The sequence below is a fragment of the Marmota marmota genome, unplaced genomic scaffold (assembly GCF_001458135.2).
Source record: "Marmota marmota marmota unplaced genomic scaffold, marMar, whole genome shotgun sequence".
Taxonomy (NCBI): domain Eukaryota; kingdom Metazoa; phylum Chordata; class Mammalia; order Rodentia; family Sciuridae; genus Marmota; species Marmota marmota.
This window is the reverse complement of record NW_025999842.1, coordinates 1,464,311-1,483,720: the sequence shown is the minus strand read 5'-3', so window position 1 is coordinate 1,483,720 and position 19,410 is coordinate 1,464,311. Positions and strand designations below refer to the sequence as shown.

The following is a 19,410-nucleotide window of genomic DNA, read 5'->3' as shown; positions in this document are numbered from 1 at the left end:
CTTTTTTTTTTTTGGTGGTGCTGGGGTTTGAACTCAGGAATTTGTCTTTGAAAAGACAAAAATTTCATTTATGATAGTACCTACAATTATATAAATATATCTAAAGAAACTAATTTGAGGCATTTATTTTGTTCCTATTTGGTAGGAGTTTATACCATGTGGGCAGCTACTGCTTAAAATAAAATGAATGTAATTTAATTCTATCCAAAAGAGTAAATATTTGAGAATAGAAAGTTGAAGACTTATTTTTTAAAAAGAAGAAGAAATGGGGATAGAGAAGAATGACTTGCTACATGGTAAAACCTACTATTAAGAAAATACAGATTAAACTTGAAAACACTAGGAAAAGAGTAGGTGGTAAAACAGTAAACAGGCTAGACAGTCTTGAATGTATTGAATTCCCACCCAGTTTCTTCAAGTCCACAGCTAGGTATGGTGGCACATTTCTGTAATCCCAATGGCTTTGGAGACTGAGGCAGGAGAATCACAAGTTTAAAGCCTAACTTTGCTTAGACCTTAAGCAACTCATCAAGACCCTGTCTCCAAATGAAATATAAAAAAGGGTCTGGGGATGTGGCTCAGTGGTTGAGTGACCCTGGGTTCAATCCCTGGTACAAAAAACAAAAGGTCACAGTGCCTTTTAGATGCCTGAATTTTGATGTTTGATCATAAGCTGCAAAATCAATATTTTGATTCACTATACAGAAGTGCTGTGTAGTGGCCAGTGGTTCACTTTTAACAGCCATTGCCATACTTTACAGCTGTTTGTAAAATTGTTTGACCTGGTAAATATCTTCTCTGAATACACACTGCTTTTTGTATACATACTTCTATTAATTGCAAGTATTTGTTGAATGCCTACTATGCTCTAGGCATAACGATATCATGAGGAACAAAACACAAGATCATTGGACTCCTGTAGTTGATATTCTGATGGGGCAAATATTAATAATGTACAAGTGAAACTTGAAATACGTTGTTCTATGTGTAGAGAAGTATAATTGGATGATGATGAGATAGAATGACAATATGGTTTCTTTAGATTCCGTGTTCAGGGAAACACCCTTTAGTATTATGACGCTAATGTTTAACTAAAGAAGGAGTCAACCATTCTAAGAATGGCTTTTCCAAATAGGGAAAAGGTAGTGGTAAGTTATTAATGCAAGAATAAATTTCACATGTTCAGTGAACAGAAAAAAAGGACCACTATAGCTAGAGATTAAAATGGAAGAATATTACAAGATTGGCTGGGACTTAGATCACGAAAGGCTTTTGTAAGCTGATCTGAAGAATTTGTATTTTATATTAATGGAATAGAAGACTTCTAAGAATTTTAGGTAGGGAAGTGTTATTCTCTGAAATATAATCTTTTTTTAAACAATATCTTTGTTTATTTAGTTTTATGTGGTGCTGGGGATGGAACCCAGTGCCTCATGTGCTAGGCAAGTGCTCTACCACTGAGCTACAACCTCAGCTCCGTGAAATATAATTTTATATATATATAAAATTTATAATTGGTACAGTTAAAGTTTAAGTTAATGACAGTTCAGTTAAAGCTAAACATATTGCACTTTCTAAATGGAGATATGATGCAAAGGAAAATCAATATTGAAAACTATCTCAGGGGCTGGGGATGTGGCTCAAGCGGTAGCGCGCTCGCCTGGCATGTGTGCGGCCCAGGTTCAATCCTCAGCACCACATACAAAACAAAGATGTTGTGTCTGCCGATAACTAAAAAAAAAAAAAATAAAATATTAAAAAAAAAAAAAAAAAAGAAAACTATCTCAGCAAAATTTAGGAGTTAAGGAGGTAGAAAGATAGAAGAAAAACAAGCCTTCTGGAAGGATTAAAGGGAAAATAACAGGCCTTATTTGGGGAGAGGCCATTTTTAGGGAATGGTTAAGTGAGAAATTAAAGGATACTGAAGGTCTCATTCCATTAGAGACGTATAGTGCTTGTGCTGCTATATTGTGTTGTGTTTGAGAAACTAGTACTTTTTTGTTGTTTTATTTTTGATGGTGGGGATTAACCTCACTCAGGGCCTTGCATATTCTCTACCACTAGACTACTCCCTCAGCCCCTAGACTGTTCATAACATGTTAAAGCAAAGCAAATTAAATGTGAAACTGCAGTAAGGTTTGAGGGAGAGATAAAATATTCTTTTGTTAAATTAACTGGAGGAGGAAATGAATAGTTAATAGGAAAAAAAGGAAACATACAATAAATATAAATCTAAAAACAAGCTAATACAGATGAAAGAAAAACATGAAGTCTGTCAGCTATTATAAATATAAACAGTTTGATGATTGATTGATTGATTGCAGTACTGGAGATTGAATCTGGAGCCTAACACTAAGCTACATCCCCAGCCTTTTTTACTTTTTATTTTGAGATAGTCTCGCTAAGTTGTGCAGGCTGGCCTCAAACTTGGGATCCTCCTTCCTCTTCCTCCTCGGCAGTTGGGATTGTAGGTGTGTGGCCACTGTGCCTGGCTGGTTGAATACATTTAATAAAAGACAAACTGGTTGTATTAAACACTATTCTACTGTATTTTTTGTAAGAACCATACTAAACAGTTTGCAAGTAAAGGTATGTTTAGGGTCACAGAGAAATGCAAACAGAAAGCAAGGGTAGAATATTAATTAATGAGACTGAATTAAGGAGTAGAAGCACTAAACAAGATAAAGGAGGACATTTTATAATATGCACAATTTATAAAAGTATATCAGGTATATATATATATGAGCTCCCCGAAAATTTTTAGAATGCAAGTAGTTCTTAATTGGAATAAATTTGGGGAGATTTTGATACATCTTTTAAATTTTTAACTGTTCTATTAGTTAAAAAGTATCTGAAATAATGAATTCTAACTGTGTAAAATGAATAGATTTATTTTTTATAGAAATATACATCTTTTGACATTAGTTGATAAACAGTGCCCAGGTTCTGGTTTTTAAATATCACTCTCTAATAAAAGAAACATGGAGAAATGATTGATTCTAGGGATGTACTGGGGAAAACACAAAATGAATGTTGCCAGAACCAGATCATTACTCCAAAAAATGAATAAGTAAGTGAAAGGGTGCCTGCTTCAGCAGCTAAAATTGGAACAGTTCAGAGATTGTATTGTACAAATTTGTATTATCACAATTAGTAAAGTTTTCCATATTTTTCTAAATTTTCCATTATGTGTGTTACACAGTGAAAACCAGGATAGAATTACATCAAAAGAAAACAGAAATAGCTGAAGGAGCTCGTAAAGGCCAAAATTTTAATAAAAACTAGAACCTTAAGGAAAAAATAACTATCCCTGAGTCATACTGATGTAAATAATTATGTATTTATTAAACCATCTTAGTAGTCTTGAAATAAACACCGCCTTCAATACCATGCCAGATTTGCTAATAAGATTTTACAAAGTGCATAAAATGAACTGGAAGATAACTGTTCCTTACAGAAGAGTTTCAAGTAATAATATCTACCACCTTTTCCACTATTGTTACCACTAATCTTCACACTTTGTATCTTCTTTCACAAATTTTAAAATCTTGGCAGAGTGGAAATTGCCCAGCTGTACCAAATATTGCTGTACTCATCATGATTGATAAGAGTTTTCTAATATTCAGCTTCTGGTATTGCCATTTAGTAGCTATGTGACCATGAGGAAGTTATTCTCACTGTGCCTCAGTCTCCTCATTTATACATTTGTAAAAAAGTATACTCATAAGGTTATTGTGAAAATTAAAGGAATTAATAGATAAAAAGCAGTTAGAATAGTACCTAACATGATTTTCAATATTTGCTAACTGCTAATACAAATATATTACTGTCACCATTCTTTAATAGTTTCTTCTTTTGTAATTTTCACATTTTATTTTCATTTTGGTACTTTTGACTTTTATAGTGTAGGAATATGAAATCCTTGCAAAAATATGCCTTTGCGGTTTGTGATGATTAGAAAATATTCATTACTAGTGTGAGCAGATTTGTAGATAAATAGAATAGCCTCTTTTTAATCCCCCAGTTAAATATTAGCAGGAATATTTTGGAAGCTTTCATTTAGGGTGGGAAAGTATCGAACTATTGTAGACCCCTGGCCTATTTGTACTTTTTGTAATTCTCTGTATATAAATGCTTTTATTCTACCACTACCTGTAGGGCTTTTGGTTTTTTTCCCCAAATTAGTGTAGTTTGGACTTATAAAGATATAGTATATAGGACACTTAGTTACTAAAAATTAAGTATAAATCAATTGTACATGAACTCTTGACAAAATTATATTTTAAAACTAGTATATTTATTTTCTCTGCTATAATGTAGTAATAGTACAAAAACTAAAACACTTGTTCCATAATTGATGGTTTTGTACATAACATTTTTTGTACTGATTTTGTAATTATCCTCAAAACCTATATTTTATTCAACATTTATTGTTTTATTCATTGACTTGTTTTTAAATAAGCATAAACATTTACAGTGAGTTTGGATATATTGAGTAATATTAAGCTGGGTAATTCTTTATCCAAAGTAGGGTATATGGATTTTAAGTTTTAGTTTTTAAATGTGATTTTTATAAACTGATTGTAAAAGCAATTCTAAAGGTTTGTGCATTTGGGGAATAAATGTATTGAGCTTTCCAAAGTGACGATTTTGAAAGCTAGGTTTGGTAGTGCACACCTTAGTCCCAGGTACTTGAGAGACTTGAGGCAGCAGAATCCCTTGATTCCAGGAGTTCAAGGCCAGTCTGGGCAACATAGCAAGGCCCTGTCTTTAAAAAATATGTGTATGTGTGTATACATTAATAAAATAAAACAGAATGAGAACTTTGAAAGGACAGTGATTTAAATTTATTTATTAAATATTTATTTAACAGTCTGCCTTTTATTGGCTTGGAAAGATTGACAGTCTAAATAAAGTAGAGTCACTGCTGTTTAGGGATTTTATATACCTTAAGCTTTAGTTTATTAATACAGTTTTAGTATCTTATAGTATGACTTTTTATATGACAAAGAAACTATGATTTACTTTTAATAAATGCATTGTAAGTATCCCCTTAACTTTTTAATTTTGAAAATTACATTTCCTATTTGAGTAAAACCATATAAATTTCCTTTTCTAGGAAAGAATATCCACCTCATGTCCAAAAAGTTGAAATTAATCCTGTAAGGTTAAGTCGGCCCCAAGGTGTTGGTAAGTGTGCAGTTTCATTTGTTACACCTGTGAAGGGATTTGAATTTCTGTATGAAAAGTACAAATAGAAATATGACACTGACTTTAGAATATTCCCAGATAAACTGGGTTCAGTGATGTATACCTGTAAGCCCACTTACTCAGGAGGATGAGGCAGGAGGGTTAGGAGACCCTGACTCAAAATAAAATAATAAAAAGGACTAGGGATGTAGCTCAGTGGTAGAGAACTTGGCTAGCATGCATGGGATCCTGAGTATAATCCCCAATACAAAAAAAAAAAAAAAAAGAAAGAAAGAAAAAAAAACAGATTTAGATAGAAATATATAGAAAATAATTTTTATAACTGATTTGAGCATTTCTCCTAACTTTTGACTGCTATATGGTTACAGAGTCAGGTGATTATAGTGTGAAATCTTTTGGTTATGTATTAGCATTTTTTGTTAACATTCAAATGTTAACTATAGATGAACTATAGCTAATAGTGTTTACCTTCTTCAACACTCATTCTGTTAGGCCTTTAATCTTTATTAAACTCTTACCCTGTAGTATATGCTAAGTTACATGCTTTTATGCCGCAGTCCGGCTGCAGCAAAATAACTGGGGGGTGACGAATAACTTGTGAACGTTGATACAGCAAGAGTGGAAGCCGTTTATTGCAGGACAGGAGCAGTATTTATACATTTCACACAGCTTATCTAATTAGCATAAACTAGATACAGCAGTCAACCAATCAGGAATCTCCACACTTAATGGCTCGCTTTTGTTACTTCTCAAACCACTCCCTCTGGCATTTTGCCAGGCACCATCCAGACTTGTTTACGAACTCTAACATTCCCCTGGCAAAATGCCAGGTGTTATTTTGACTTGTTTACAGACTCTAACATTTCCCCCTTTTGTTTAATTTAAATAACGACCATAGTGGTTTTTACAGAAACACCATAAATAACCTGCTACAAACAGAAAGGGAGGATACAAAATGCCACAATACCAAGCCAATTGATGGCTCCATGCAAGAAGCCCTTGGAAAAATTATACCAGCAATGACACCGTTAGCAAAGATACCGAGTTACAATTTGTTATAGATTACAGTTTGTTGTCTCAGTCCAGGTAAAGCAGTGTCTCAATAGATTAACTCACAGTCCAGGTAAATCACAGTCCAGGTAAGTTCTGCAGGCAGCTAGCTTAAATCACAGTCCAGGTAAGTTCTGCAGGCAGCTAGCTTGATCCGAAGTCTCGTCTGTTTCTCAGCCAAAGTCTTGTCCGGTTTTCAGCAACACTGGAAATTCTTCCACCTTGGTCTTTACCGGCACTGGGACGAAGGCAGGAACTCCGGATGGCTAAAGAAAATCCTGTAGCATTCTACTAAGAAAACAACCTTCTGAACAATTTAGTACATTATCTCAAGGTTTTTTTGCATTTGAAATAAGCATTAATAGTGCTCATTACTCATCAGCTTCCAGGTGTGGGAGAACCATTGTAGCTTAGTTATTGGCATTGAAAATGACCAAACATCAGGGACACCAGTAGCGTCTTCTGCTGGCTGTAGTGCCTGGGCAGCCCCAGATGGCCCTGGGGAGTGTCCCCGACTCAAACTGCTACTGGGCACAGGGAGCAAGAGCCTGCGAGACTGTGCCTCCAGGTCAGGTCTAGATTTGGGCTCGCAGCAGTGGAAGAGCCAGCTCCCCGGCCAGGAGGCGGGGAAGGGCCAGTCGCCGCCGCCTCTTGGAAAATCCTTGCTGCGCTGTGACCGGCTTGCACACTCGGCAGCCGCCTCTCTGCTTCACACACCCTCCGGTAACGAAAAGTATTTAGTAATAGCCTTTTGCTGCAACTTTTTTCCTGATAATCCTTCTTCTTCTGAACTTTCTTTTTCTTTCTGACTAGAGTTCCTGGGCTCTTATCAACACATGCCCTAACTATTCTTGGTTCCACTGGGGTGCCTTCTTCCCTTAGTAATTTACTTCTCACCCCTTCCATATTTTCATCACAAAGACAATACAATACACTGAGACAAAACAAGACACAAACATACTGTATCAATCTTCTCCATTTTCTTAAAATGGCCATTTTTCCTCTCGACCTATCTAGGGACGAGCAGATTTGCTCCCGTCCTATCTTTGGACGGGCAGCTTTTTTTCGTCACTTACCCCCGAGTGTCCCGGGGCTCCCCGTACGGGCCACCAAATGCCGCAGTCTGGCTGGGCACAAATCACCAGCCACTGAAGCAGGAACAAACTTTATTTTTAAACTGCAGGAAAACACTTCACACAGCTCCCGGGGAATCCTCCCGAACGCCACGAGGCTTGTCCAGGAACCCCAGCCGGAAATATCTCTCCCGGAAATCCCTCCTCCTGCACTTCCCCAACCAATGGGAACTCTCGGGGAATCCCCGGAAATCCCCATGAGAACTCCAAAATAGTGTGAGAACTCAAAAGTTGCGGCAGAGGCGGATAGTAATGCCTTGCCTGTCAATCAATACTGTTGGCAAAATGCCAGGGGCCATGCAGACTCGGCCGTGGCTCTCAGCACTTTTATATCCATTATTATATATTATCCCTATTCAAAAATCCCTGTATACTTTTACTTGTATTTTGTACAGAGAATAAAACTGAGGCATGGAAGAATTACATGGCTTGCTTAAGCACAGGGCTAGCAAATGGAGAGCTGATACTTGATGCCAAATCCCATGCTCTTAGCCACTATACTATTTTCTTGCTCAGTCACAAAATTAGTTCTACTCCTCAGTGAAAAACTAACTGTACAACGAGTATTTTCATTTCTACTTGACAAATGCTTTTTTGTTTTTTTGTTCTGGGATTGAACCCAGGGGCACTTCCCCATATCCCCAGCTGTTTATTTATTTATTTTTTTAATATTTATTTTTTAGTTGTAGTTGGACACAATACCTTTATTTGATTTATTTTTATGTGGTGCTGAAGATGGAACCCAGGGCCTCGCATGTGCTAGGCGAGCGCTCTATGGCTGAGCCAGAATCCCCGCACCACCCTCCCACCCCCCTCACCCCTCCCACCTCCCCCCCACCCCCCACCATTTTTAAATTTTATTTATAGATAGGGTCTCACTGAGTTGCTTATAGACTCACTAAGTTGCTGAGGCTGGCTGTGAACTTGTGATTCTCCTGCCTCAGCCTCCCAAGCTGCTGTGATTATAGGTATATACCACTGCGCCCGGCTTGATAAATACTTTTGAGAGAGGTTAAGTGATTTGGATCATTAATATGATTTAGATGCAAAACAGTCAGTCTTGTTATAATAATTATTAGTTTATTCAACAAGATTTGTTAAGTAAATAGAATTCTGTTTTTATTGTTGTTGTTAACTCTATTTTGGAAAGTTGCAAAACTAGTACAGAGAGGTACCTGTTTATCCTTCAATGAGCTTTCCTTAATATTAACATCTTTCTAATAATAGTAAATTTATCAAAACTGAGAAGTTGGTTAGTTCTTAACTAAGCTATTGACCTTGTTCATATTTTTTTTTCTAATGTCCTTTTTATTTAAAAAATTTTTTAATGGTACCACTTAATGATTATATATGTGTGTGGCATAATTCGATCAATTTCACTGCCTAGTACTTCCCCTATTGCACTGCTTGTCCTTCCCTGGATCCTCTACTCCTAATGGTCTTCCTTTTATTTTTATGATATCTTTCCCCTGCTCCCCCCTCCTTTTTTTTCTGTATAGCTATCACATATAAGAGAAAACTTAGCACTTGTCTTTCTGGATCTCACTTATTTTGCTTAACATAATACTGTTTGTTTTCCTGATAATGACATTATTTTCTGTATGTCTGAATAAAACCATTGGGTGTATATGTATCCACCACCACCCCCCCCCACATTTTTTTTTTTTTAGTCATTCAATCTTTATCTGTTATAATTTATTCTTATTTATTGATAGTGGTACAAAAACTAGACTGTTGTGAAATGTATTATAACAATAAATGTGGGACTGCATACATCTCTAAAGTATGCTGTCTTTAATTCTTTTGGAGAGATACCAAGGCATAATGTATAATTGGAACATATGGTGTGTATCTATTTAATTATTTTTAGTTTTTGATTTTTTTTTTTTTTTTTGTACTCTGGGTTGAACCCATTGGGGCTTTATCACTGAGCCACATCCCAAACCCTTTCTTTCTTTTCTTCTTTTTTTTTTTAATATGAGACAGGGTCTTGCTAAGTTTCTGAGGCTGACCTTGAACTTTTGATGCTCATGCCCTAGTCTCTGGAGTCACTGGGATGCCTGGTTGTTGTAGTTAATTTTTAGTTCTTTGTTGTTTTGTTTTAAGGAACCTGCCTGTACAAGGGTTTTGTTTTATTTGCATCTTTGCCAGCATTTATTGTTATTTGAATTCTTGATGATTATCATTCTGACTAGAGTGAGATGAAATCTCAGTATAGTTTTTTTTTAATTTTTTTTTTAGTTGTAGTTGGATGTAATACCTTAATTTTATTTATTTATTTTTATGTAGTGCTGAGGATCAAACACGGTGCCTCACATGTGCTAAGTGAGCGCTGTACCACTGAGCTACAACCCCAGCCCTCTCAGTGTAGTTTTGATTTGCATTTCCCTGATGCCTAGAGATGTTGAGCATTTTTTTCATATAATTGTTGACATTGTACTTTCTTTGGGAAGTGTCTTTCTAGTTGTACTTATTCATTTCTTGAGTTATTTGGGGTTTTGGTATTAAATTTTTTTTATATATTCTAGTTTTCATATATTCTAGATACATCCTTTATTAGAAGAAGAGCTGGCAAAGGTTTTCTCCCATTTTGTAGGTTCTCTCCTTATGTTGTTTCTTTGCTGTTTCGAAATTTCTTATCTGGCTGCCATTCGTTTCTTGGTGGTGTTATTAATTTTGGTATTGGGGATTGAACTTGGGGTGCTTAACCACTGAACCATATCCCCAGCCCTTTTTTAGTTTTGATTTTGTGACAGGGTCTCATTAAATTGCCTAGGGCCTCACTAAATTGCTGGGGTTGGCTTTGAACTCATGATCCTCCTGTCTCAGCCTCCTGAATTGCTGGGATTATAGGATGTGTGCCACCGTGACCTGCTGATTCTTGGTATTATTTCTGACCTTTCTCTCTTGCAGTTTTAAAATTTTTTATTTGTTTTGGATTTTTGACATTTTAGTTATAATGTGTCCTGAAGAATTTCTTTTCTGGTCTTATAATCTGCTCTTCTAAATGCCATCAGTATGTGGATGTGCATTTCATTCACAGCGTTTGGAAATTTTTCTGCAGTTTTTTCACTGCATAGGTTATTGATTCCATTAGCCTATATCTTTGCTCCTTCCTCAGTGCCTAAGTTTGGTCTCCTGTGTTGTTGTCCCAGAGTTCTTGCATATTCTAATCATAGTTTTTTCCTTTACTACTGTAACTATTCAGCTATATCTGCCTTGTCTACTAGCTATGAGATTCTGTATTATACTTGACTTAATCTGTTGGAGAGACTTTGAGGTGTTTTTGCCTTTTAATACTGGGGATTGAAACAGCAGGTGCTTTATTACTGAGCTACATCTCCAACCCTTTTTATTTTTTTGACATAGGGTCTCACAAAGTTTCTTAGGGCCTCACTGAGTTGCAGAGGCTGGCTTTGAACTTGGTGATCCTCTTTGCCTTGGCCTCCAGAGTTGCTGGGATTACAGATGTGCACCTCTGTACCTGGGTTTGACTGAATTTTATTTCCAATATTTTTGTTTTGATTCTTTTTCAGTATCTCTATTGAAATTTTTCTTTCTTTCTTTTTCTTTTTTTATTTTTGTGGTGCTGGGGATTGAACCCAGGGCCTTGTGTATGTGAGGCAAGCACTCTACCAACTGAGCTATATCCCCAATCCTCAGAATCGCTAATGCTTTTTCATATTCTATATTATCTCCCTTAGATCTTTTTTAATTCATTAATTATTCTAGCATTTCTACTTAATTATCTGTGGATTGATTTATCTGTGTTGGGGGTCAGCTTTCAGAGACACAATGTTAGCATGTTGCCTCATTGCTTAAGAGTTTTTGTATTGTTTTAAAATATTTTTTTAGTTGTAGATGGACATAATACCTTTATTTGTTTTGTTTATTTTTACGTGGAGCCAGGGATCGAACCCAGTGCTTCACACATGCTAGGCAAGCGCTCTACCATTGAGCCCAAACCCCGGCCCCTCTGTATTGTTTTTGCATTTGTTTTGATGGGTTCTTTTGTCATGTGAGGGTTTTTAGTAAGTAGTTATCACTTTATAATATTCCCCGAGCTAGGGGAATATCTTAGCATCAAAGCAGCTAATCAGAGTAATCAAAGTACTACGTTCAACTACCAGGTTCCCTTAGAAAGGAAAGAGTTACCGTTGGTAAAGTGATAACTTGAGGAACTGTGAGCCACATGTTTTAGAAACTTAACTTCTAATGTTCTCTGCAACTCTACTAACTAATGAGAAAACTAGATGAGAAATAATATAGAGTAGAGTGCATTGTTAAGAATCGATAATACTCTATATAACATGAAATCATTGGAAGAAGGGTGAAAAGGAAAGAAAAAGTGGGGAGGGAAGGGAGACAGAAAATAAATAAAAAGAAGAAAGGATGAATGAGAAAAAAAGACTTATCAAGAAAAATCTTAACTAGTTGAAAAAATGTATAAAACTACATAGAGAAGACACGACAAACCTTTGCCAAAAATAGCTAATACAGCCACAATCATCAAAAGATTCTGCTTTCTCTTTGCTGAGGTATTAGGGAGACACTTCTTTAAGGGGCCTTGATTTTAGAGTCCTTCAGTTATGAGGTAGTTTGTGGGACACTCTATATGCTGATCTCAACCCATCCTTGCCTACCAGCAAGTGAAGGAAGAGTTTTGTCCATTTTAGAGCAGAATTCACCTTCAGTGTTATTGTGCTTTTGTATTGGGGATGGGGGTATATCTCTGGTAGAAGTAACTGGATAGTCTTCTCACCAGGTAGCCTGTGGACTAATCTTGATCATGCTGTGCCATTCCTCCAAGATCCTCAATACGTGTGCTGGGGAGAGGTGTGTGAGAATTGCCCAGGTTATGTCACCAGAGCCACCAGACACTTCTGGGCATGGGGAAGGTGGCCAGATCCATGTTGGATGCCAAGGTTGCAACTTTCCACCTGACCCAGACCTCATTTCCACTTCCTGTCAGCTTTGCTCATTATCATAGTTTTGACTACAAATTTCAAATGTAAGCTCCTTCCAGTATGCTCTGCAGACCCACAGACCTGTCACTGTGGTTTCTTCACTGCCCAGAACTTCTGCCAAGTCCATGCCATAGTCTCATTCTTGCAGATTGACTCATAGCTTGAGCACCCACCAATCTAGTGAGAAATAAAGCATAGGTGACCATTGAATCTTGGGTACACAAAAATAAAGCAAACCAACAAAAAGACAAAACACAAAAGAAGTTTTTTGAAAAGGAAAAGCAACAGGATTTCTGATCTCTGGGCAGAAAGTTTAAACACTGAGGATTTCCGTTTTTCTTTCTTTTTTGGTGAAACTAGGGATTGAAACTTAAAGGCCCTCTACTACTGAGCCACAACTGTAGCCCTTTTATTTTGAAACTGAGTCTAGCTAAATTGCTGAGGCTTACCTTGAACTTGTGGTCCTCCTGCTTCAGCCTCCCAAGTCTCTGGGATTACAGATATGCACCACTGCCCCTGGCTAGCAATGAAGTTTTTTAACCTGGTGCAGCCTCCCTCCAGCAGAATAAAATAGACACCAGTATTGCTGTATGTATATACGTGGCTGTATAACCAATGTGATTCTGCAACCTGTACACTTGGAAAAATGAGAAATTATACCCCATTTGATTCAAATGTATGATATGTCAAGATCATTGTCTTGTCATGAGCAACTAATAAAAAAATTTTTTTTTGATGGGAAGTGCCAGGGTGCTCTTGCCCCAATTTACTTTGCAGCATCTAAATGTTCTGCTTAGATTGCAGAACCTGCATTTTGCTGAATCGAAATTCATATTAAGTGCCTTTTAAATTCAAAATAAAGGTGGTCAGATAGAATAATAAAGAAAATCATTTTAAAGATTCATGTTAAGAACTGTAGACAGACTGATTTCTTTTTAAGAAACAGTTTCTTGTGACACTTTCAGCTCACTGGAGGGGAGCTTTCCCTTCCCAATGAAGCCATTGTGAACACAGTGCTGGTGAAGTCTATTTTTTTTTTAATCATTCTCTTTCTGCTCTAAAATCTGGTATTTCAGGGTTGTACCTGGTTTCCTAGTTCTCTGGGGTGCCTTGCACCATTTTCTCACAGCCTTCCTAACTCACACAGCTGTAGAATTAATGTTTTGATTCAGTTTCAGATAGCAGCTACTAGGTGGTCGGTTCCTCAAGACTGCCAGTATCCTTTTCTCACTAATGTCCTTTTTCTCTTCCAGCATCCAATCTGGGATCCTACATTGCATCTAGTTATCATTGTTTTCTTGAAAATTTTGAAGGTTGTATTAATTGCTTTGTGCTATGCTTCTTAGTTTGGGTTGGAGGATGTTGTCTTACAATGAGATTGAGTCTCTGCATTTTTGACAAGGTTCATATAGAAATCATGTTGTGCCCTTTTCATGCTTCACATCAGCGATTACATGATGTGAATACATTAATTACTGGGGATATAAACTATGATTACTTGGTTAAGGTAGTTTCTGTTGGGTTTCTTTACTATAAGTCGCTGTTTCTTTTCCCTTGTCACTGAGTAAATATTTTAGATGAGATCCTTAGACTGTGCAGTATTCTGTTTCTCAAACTTTTACCCTCTGATTTTAGAATCTATTCATGTACTGGCAGTAATTATTGTTTTATGTTTGTTAATGGTGATTTTCTATTTTCTTTGTCTATTTTACATTTATTATTTCTTCTGTAGGGAAGAGTTGTACCTTCTATGTATTTATTTGATTATATCTGTGGACATATTTAATAAATGAAATTCATATGGCAATACTTAGAAACTTCTGGAGAGGAATATTGATATTTATCTTGTCAACATTTTTTTTTGAAAGGAAGAAAATTATATTGAAATATTGTATCATTTGTTTAACTTAATGAAAACTCAACAGAGCCTGCTGTTTTCAGTTTCTTTTGTGTGTGGTAGACACATATGCTTGGGTATAGGATGAATTACATTATTATAATAATATCACATAAGTTTTTCTATGAAGATTGCATTTGTTTTAAAATTCCTTTTGGAATTCCTAGGATCCAAGTTGTTAGTGGCAGAGCTTCAGTAATTATCTTCTCTTAGAAAGAAATCACTGTCTTTCTGTAGTTCTTAACATCCAAGATAATTTTTTAAAAATCATTCTATCAAACCCTTTATTTTGAATTTAAAAGGCACTTAATATGTATTTTGATAAGCCATATATCAGCACTTACTAGCTTTAATAAGCAGTTTTGTTAGTAAAAACTTAAAACTTGAAAACTATTACGTATAATTTGTGGTCAGACCATGTGTCCTGTTGTTTTTTGTGGGAAAGTGTTCTTTTTTAATTTTTCCAAACATAAAATAATAATTACTCATATATTAAGATTGCTCATTTTTCCCCCTATCTACCTGTCCTTTTGTTTAACTTTTTAGCCTGTTTTTGTATCCTTCTCAAATTGAATTGGTTGACATTCTGTGCTATCTCTAAGTGTACATTAATTGTGTTTTAATATAATTATATTGTGTGATTACAACTCAGTAACTTGATTTATCACTGTTTTAACTCAGATATACCAAAGAAAAGTATTTCCTCACAGTGAACTAGTCAGTTTAACTGCCATTAGCACTTTAATACAGCATCATTTTCAGGCCTTTTTTATGTATATACAGTCAGCCCTCCAGAGCCTTGGATTTTTTCACCTGAGGATTTAACCAATCACAGATCAAATATGTTCACAAAAAGAAAACTCTCTGTTCTAACCATGTACAGACTTTGTCTTATTGTTATTCCATAAACATCACAGTATCACTAATTTTATAGCATTTACAGTGTATTAGAGATGATAAATAATCTAGTGATGATTTAACATGTACAGGAAGGGCTGGGGCTGGGGCTATAGCTCAGTGGTATAGCACTTGTCTAGCATATGTGAGGCACTGGGTTTGATCTTTAGTACCACATAAAAGTAAACAAATAAAGACATGCTGTCCACCTACAATTACAAAAATAAATAAATAAATAAACAAATAACCATATAGGGGGGCTGGGGTTGTAACTCAGTGGTAGAGCACTTGCGTCACGTGTGTGAGGCACTGGGTAGTACAATCCTCAGCACCACGTAAAAATAAATAAATAAAATGAAGATTGTTTTTCATCTACAACTAAAAAAAAATCTTTTAAAAAAAAGTGTATAGGAAGATGTGCATAGATTCTATGCAGATACTCTACATCATTTCCTGTTAAGTGACTTGAATATTTACAGGTTTCAATATCTGTAAGGGGTCCTAGAACCAGTCTCCCATAGATACCAAAAGAGGATTGTATGCCTATGTTTTAAATATTATGTATTCTGTTCTGTGTAATTTGTTTTTTAAATGGATCCGGCCAGAAAAGTTATTATATACATATTTGAGCAAAAATTATATGTGGCTTTCAAAGTTTAGTAAAATGTGTTTGTAAGGAAAGGGCTTTCCATTGTATTGTATTGAATTTAGTAAGGGAAAAAAGAAATAAATTGTGGAAAGGAGCATGGTCTTTTTTTTTTTTTTTTTCCCTTTGGTGTTATTGTCATTTCCTTTTGTTTTGAGAACTGGGAATTGAACTCAGGGACATTCAACCACATCCCCAGTCCTATTTTGTATTTTACTTAAAGACAGGGTCTCACTGAGTTGCTTAGTGCCTCGTTGTTCCTTGCTCAGGCTGGCTTTAACTTTTGTTCTTCCTGCTTTAGCCTCCTGAGCCCCTGAGATTATAGGCCTACACTACTGCACCCAGCTTTGTTTTGTTTTTGAGACAAAGTCTGTGTTTCCCAGTCTATTCCTGAACTCCTGGATTCAAGTGATCCTCTTGCCTCAGTCTCTTGAGTAGCTTCAATTAAATTATTAAATTATTAGCCACCTCACTCTGAAGGGGTAACCATATGTTAATATTACCATAAATTAAGTTTTGCATGTAATTAGTTATGTTCTAGGTGACTCTGTTGATATATTTTTTTAAATGCCACATTATAGCTCATTAATAATCAACTTGTATAGAAAATTCTTTTTATATTTAGGCAACCAACAAAGTAAGTTAGCACACATGGAAATTATTAACATTTGGATGACTGGAGTGTTTTTTCAGTAACCTTAGGTTTTTGGAGAGAAAAAGAAGTATCTTTCAATTTTTCTCCATGACTAGAGGCTAAAGGATAGTTCTAAATCTATGCACAAATCATCTCACTGTAGCAAAAGTTAAGCAATTTTTGGAAATGATCTACTAACCTCTCCACAGCCTCTTACCCCCGTAATTTTAACTTTTTAATATGTCTTGGTTTTTCTTTTCTCATGTGGTTTATTAATATAGTAGCATTTGTCTACCCTTGTGCAATTTTTAGATGCTGGGGAAATGTGTCTAAAACATGATTTCTGTTTTTTCAGAGCTAACAATATATAGGGAGTAACAAGTACAGATAAATAATAATAAAATGAGTACAGATAAAGTGCTGTGGAAACTCCAGTGATTCCTTTATTGTTCCTAGGGTGGGATAGAGGCAGTTTCTTAGCAAATAAAAATTTGAATTCACTGGATAAATTGGGTAGCCTTTGCTTGTGAAGAGAATAGCATATAAAATAGGGTAAACTAGAAAACACCCTGAGAAATACACTTCTTTGAAAGGTAAAGTTTGGAAGTAAGACTGAAACATTAACATGAACTTTTGCTTACCAGAAGATGGTATTTAGTCAAGGTTTTTTTTTCTTCAGCTGCTAGAATCATGGTAAAATTTTTAGTATTAGAATAACAAAGTCACATTTTTTGTGGTAGAAAACTTTCACAATAGTGGAGAATGATCTGAATGAAGGGAGCAAAATTGGAGTCAGGAAGATAAGATTAGACAAGTTAAACACCTGAAATGTAGAAACAGTGAAGCTGGAAAGAAGAGATTGAATTTAAGAGCTATTAGAAAGTAGAATTCTCTTGAAAGTGAAGAGAGTAAGACAAGGAATAGTCCATTCTGATACCATTGTCTATGAATATGAAGGTTCAGAGGCTAAGAGAGTGATAATCACTTAGTGAAATTCTGTATGACTGCAATAAACAAGAATAATTACAGAGGTTTCTTAATAGAATTTATTAATAGAATTTATCTTAAAAATATTTTTTAGTTGTAGATGGACACAGTACCTTTATTTATTTATCTTTGTGTGTTGTTGAGGATCAAACCTAGGTCGCCACACATGCTAGGCGAGTGCTCTACCACTGAGCCACAACCCCAGCCCCTTTTAGTAGAACTTTATATCAAGCAAAATATTAGATAATGTTGATTTTTATGTGTATGTAATCTCTTTTTGTAAAAAGAACAAGATAGAAGAGGATATTAAAGATAAGTATTTAACCAAGTTGGGATTATCCAAGTAGGGCATTTAAATTTACATTGAAAGATAAGGAGGAAAATTCTCTTTTGTACTTCTTGAACTTAAACATTAGCTTGAGCATTAGTTTGGCTTTATCTTAATGAATGTACCTAATGTTTGAATTCAGATTTTCTTTCTCATTATTAATCCAAGAAGTATAACTAATCTGCTTCGGGGGGTGGGAGGATATGTGTGTAGTTCAGTGTAGAAAGTGCTTTTAAGTGCCTTAGTGACAAGAATAATTTGAAGAGAACATTTGAAGTAGTCTACAGTGTAGAAATCCTGCTGAGGAATGAAAAGGTCGAAACTTAGTTTTAAAGTTTAGGTTATTCTTTATCATACATGTTGAAACGCTATTTAACTAAACTTAAATATTGAGAATATTAAAACTAGAGTTTTTTCATAGTAAAAATCATGAGGAATTTATTAAATTTAATTTCAGTGCTTTTTTTTCTCCTTCCTTTAGAACGTATAATGAAGAAAACAGAAGAGTCTGAATCACAAGTAGAACCTGAAATTAAGAGAAAAGTCCAACAGAAACGGCACTGTAGTACATACCAGTCTACTTCTCTGTCTCCTGCTTCAAAAAAATGTTTAACCCATTTAGAGGTGGGTAGAGAAATGATTCTTTGTTATGAGTCAGATGGTATTTTTTTATTAATATTATTTTTAGTGCTCATTAAATTCTAGGTGATCTTTTATCACAGGACCAAAGAGACTAGCAAAGTTATTTTAGCAAATCTTTTTGTCTTCGATAGATAATTTTTTTCCCTGTTCAAAATAATAGAATATTCTTTCCTCAAATGAATTTATCAGTAAAATATTATAAATAATTGTTCTCAGGGAAACATTTTTTTCAATTATTTTAAAATTACAGAAAAATTGGTTGCAAAAATTAATGGGAAGGGTTTCTACATATTCATTTCCCAGTTTTCCACATTTGTTTGTTGTCCTCCTTCCCTGTGTCCTCCTCCATCCTTCTTTATCCCATATTCATTTATTTGTTTATAGATATATACACGTATACACATATTGTTTGAGTATAACATAGGCATAATGCCCATTTACTACTTAATACTTTAGAGTGTGTTTTCTCTTTTTTTTTCCCTAAAGGATATGTGAGACATTCTCTATAATCAGTGTATAACTTGCAAAATTAAAAAATGCAAAATTACCATCTGTTCCCTAGATCCCATTTATATTTCATCTAAATAATGTCCTTTTTAGGTATAAGATCTAATTCAAAATAATATGTTATTCTTTCGATCTGAAATCATTCTTGTCCTTTATAACCTTGATGTTTGTGAGGAGTATAGGCCACTTACTTTATACTTGAAAGTGGATTAACCTGATGTTTCTTCATAATTTGTGTGTTTTCTTTTATGATGTGAATAATATACACAAAAAAAACCCTCACTATAATCATTGCATAGCATATCAGGAGACTCATGATGTTCATCATTGTTCACATCAATGATAATATTAACTTTTACCTTAGTTAAGATTTTTCTTATTTATTTATATAGGCATAGATATATGTCATTCTTCTCTTACTTTAAAGTTATAGTGTTTAACTGTTGTTATTTATTTTTATGCTTAAATTGTTCCAGATTTGGTCCATGTTGTCTCTTCAAGCTGATGATTG

At 35.1% G+C, this 19,410-nt stretch overlaps 1 protein-coding gene across 7 annotated transcripts in view; it reads left to right on the top strand.

The window, feature by feature from the left end:
- The window catches only part of Senp6 (SUMO specific peptidase 6), a 115,211-nt gene that overhangs the window by 45,117 nt on the left and 50,684 nt on the right, over positions 1–19,410 (top strand). For 5 of the 7 annotated variants that reach the window (XM_048800132.1, XM_048800175.1, XM_048800279.1 and 2 more), the window contains 2 exons: positions 5,120–5,190; positions 18,232–18,374. In XM_048800132.1, coding sequence (XP_048656089.1) covers positions 5,120–5,190; positions 18,232–18,374 — 214 coding nt within the window. The remainder of the gene's footprint in view (positions 1–5,119; positions 5,191–18,231; positions 18,375–19,410) is intronic. The other 2 variants (XM_048800314.1, XM_048800357.1) reach the window with 1 other exon arrangement.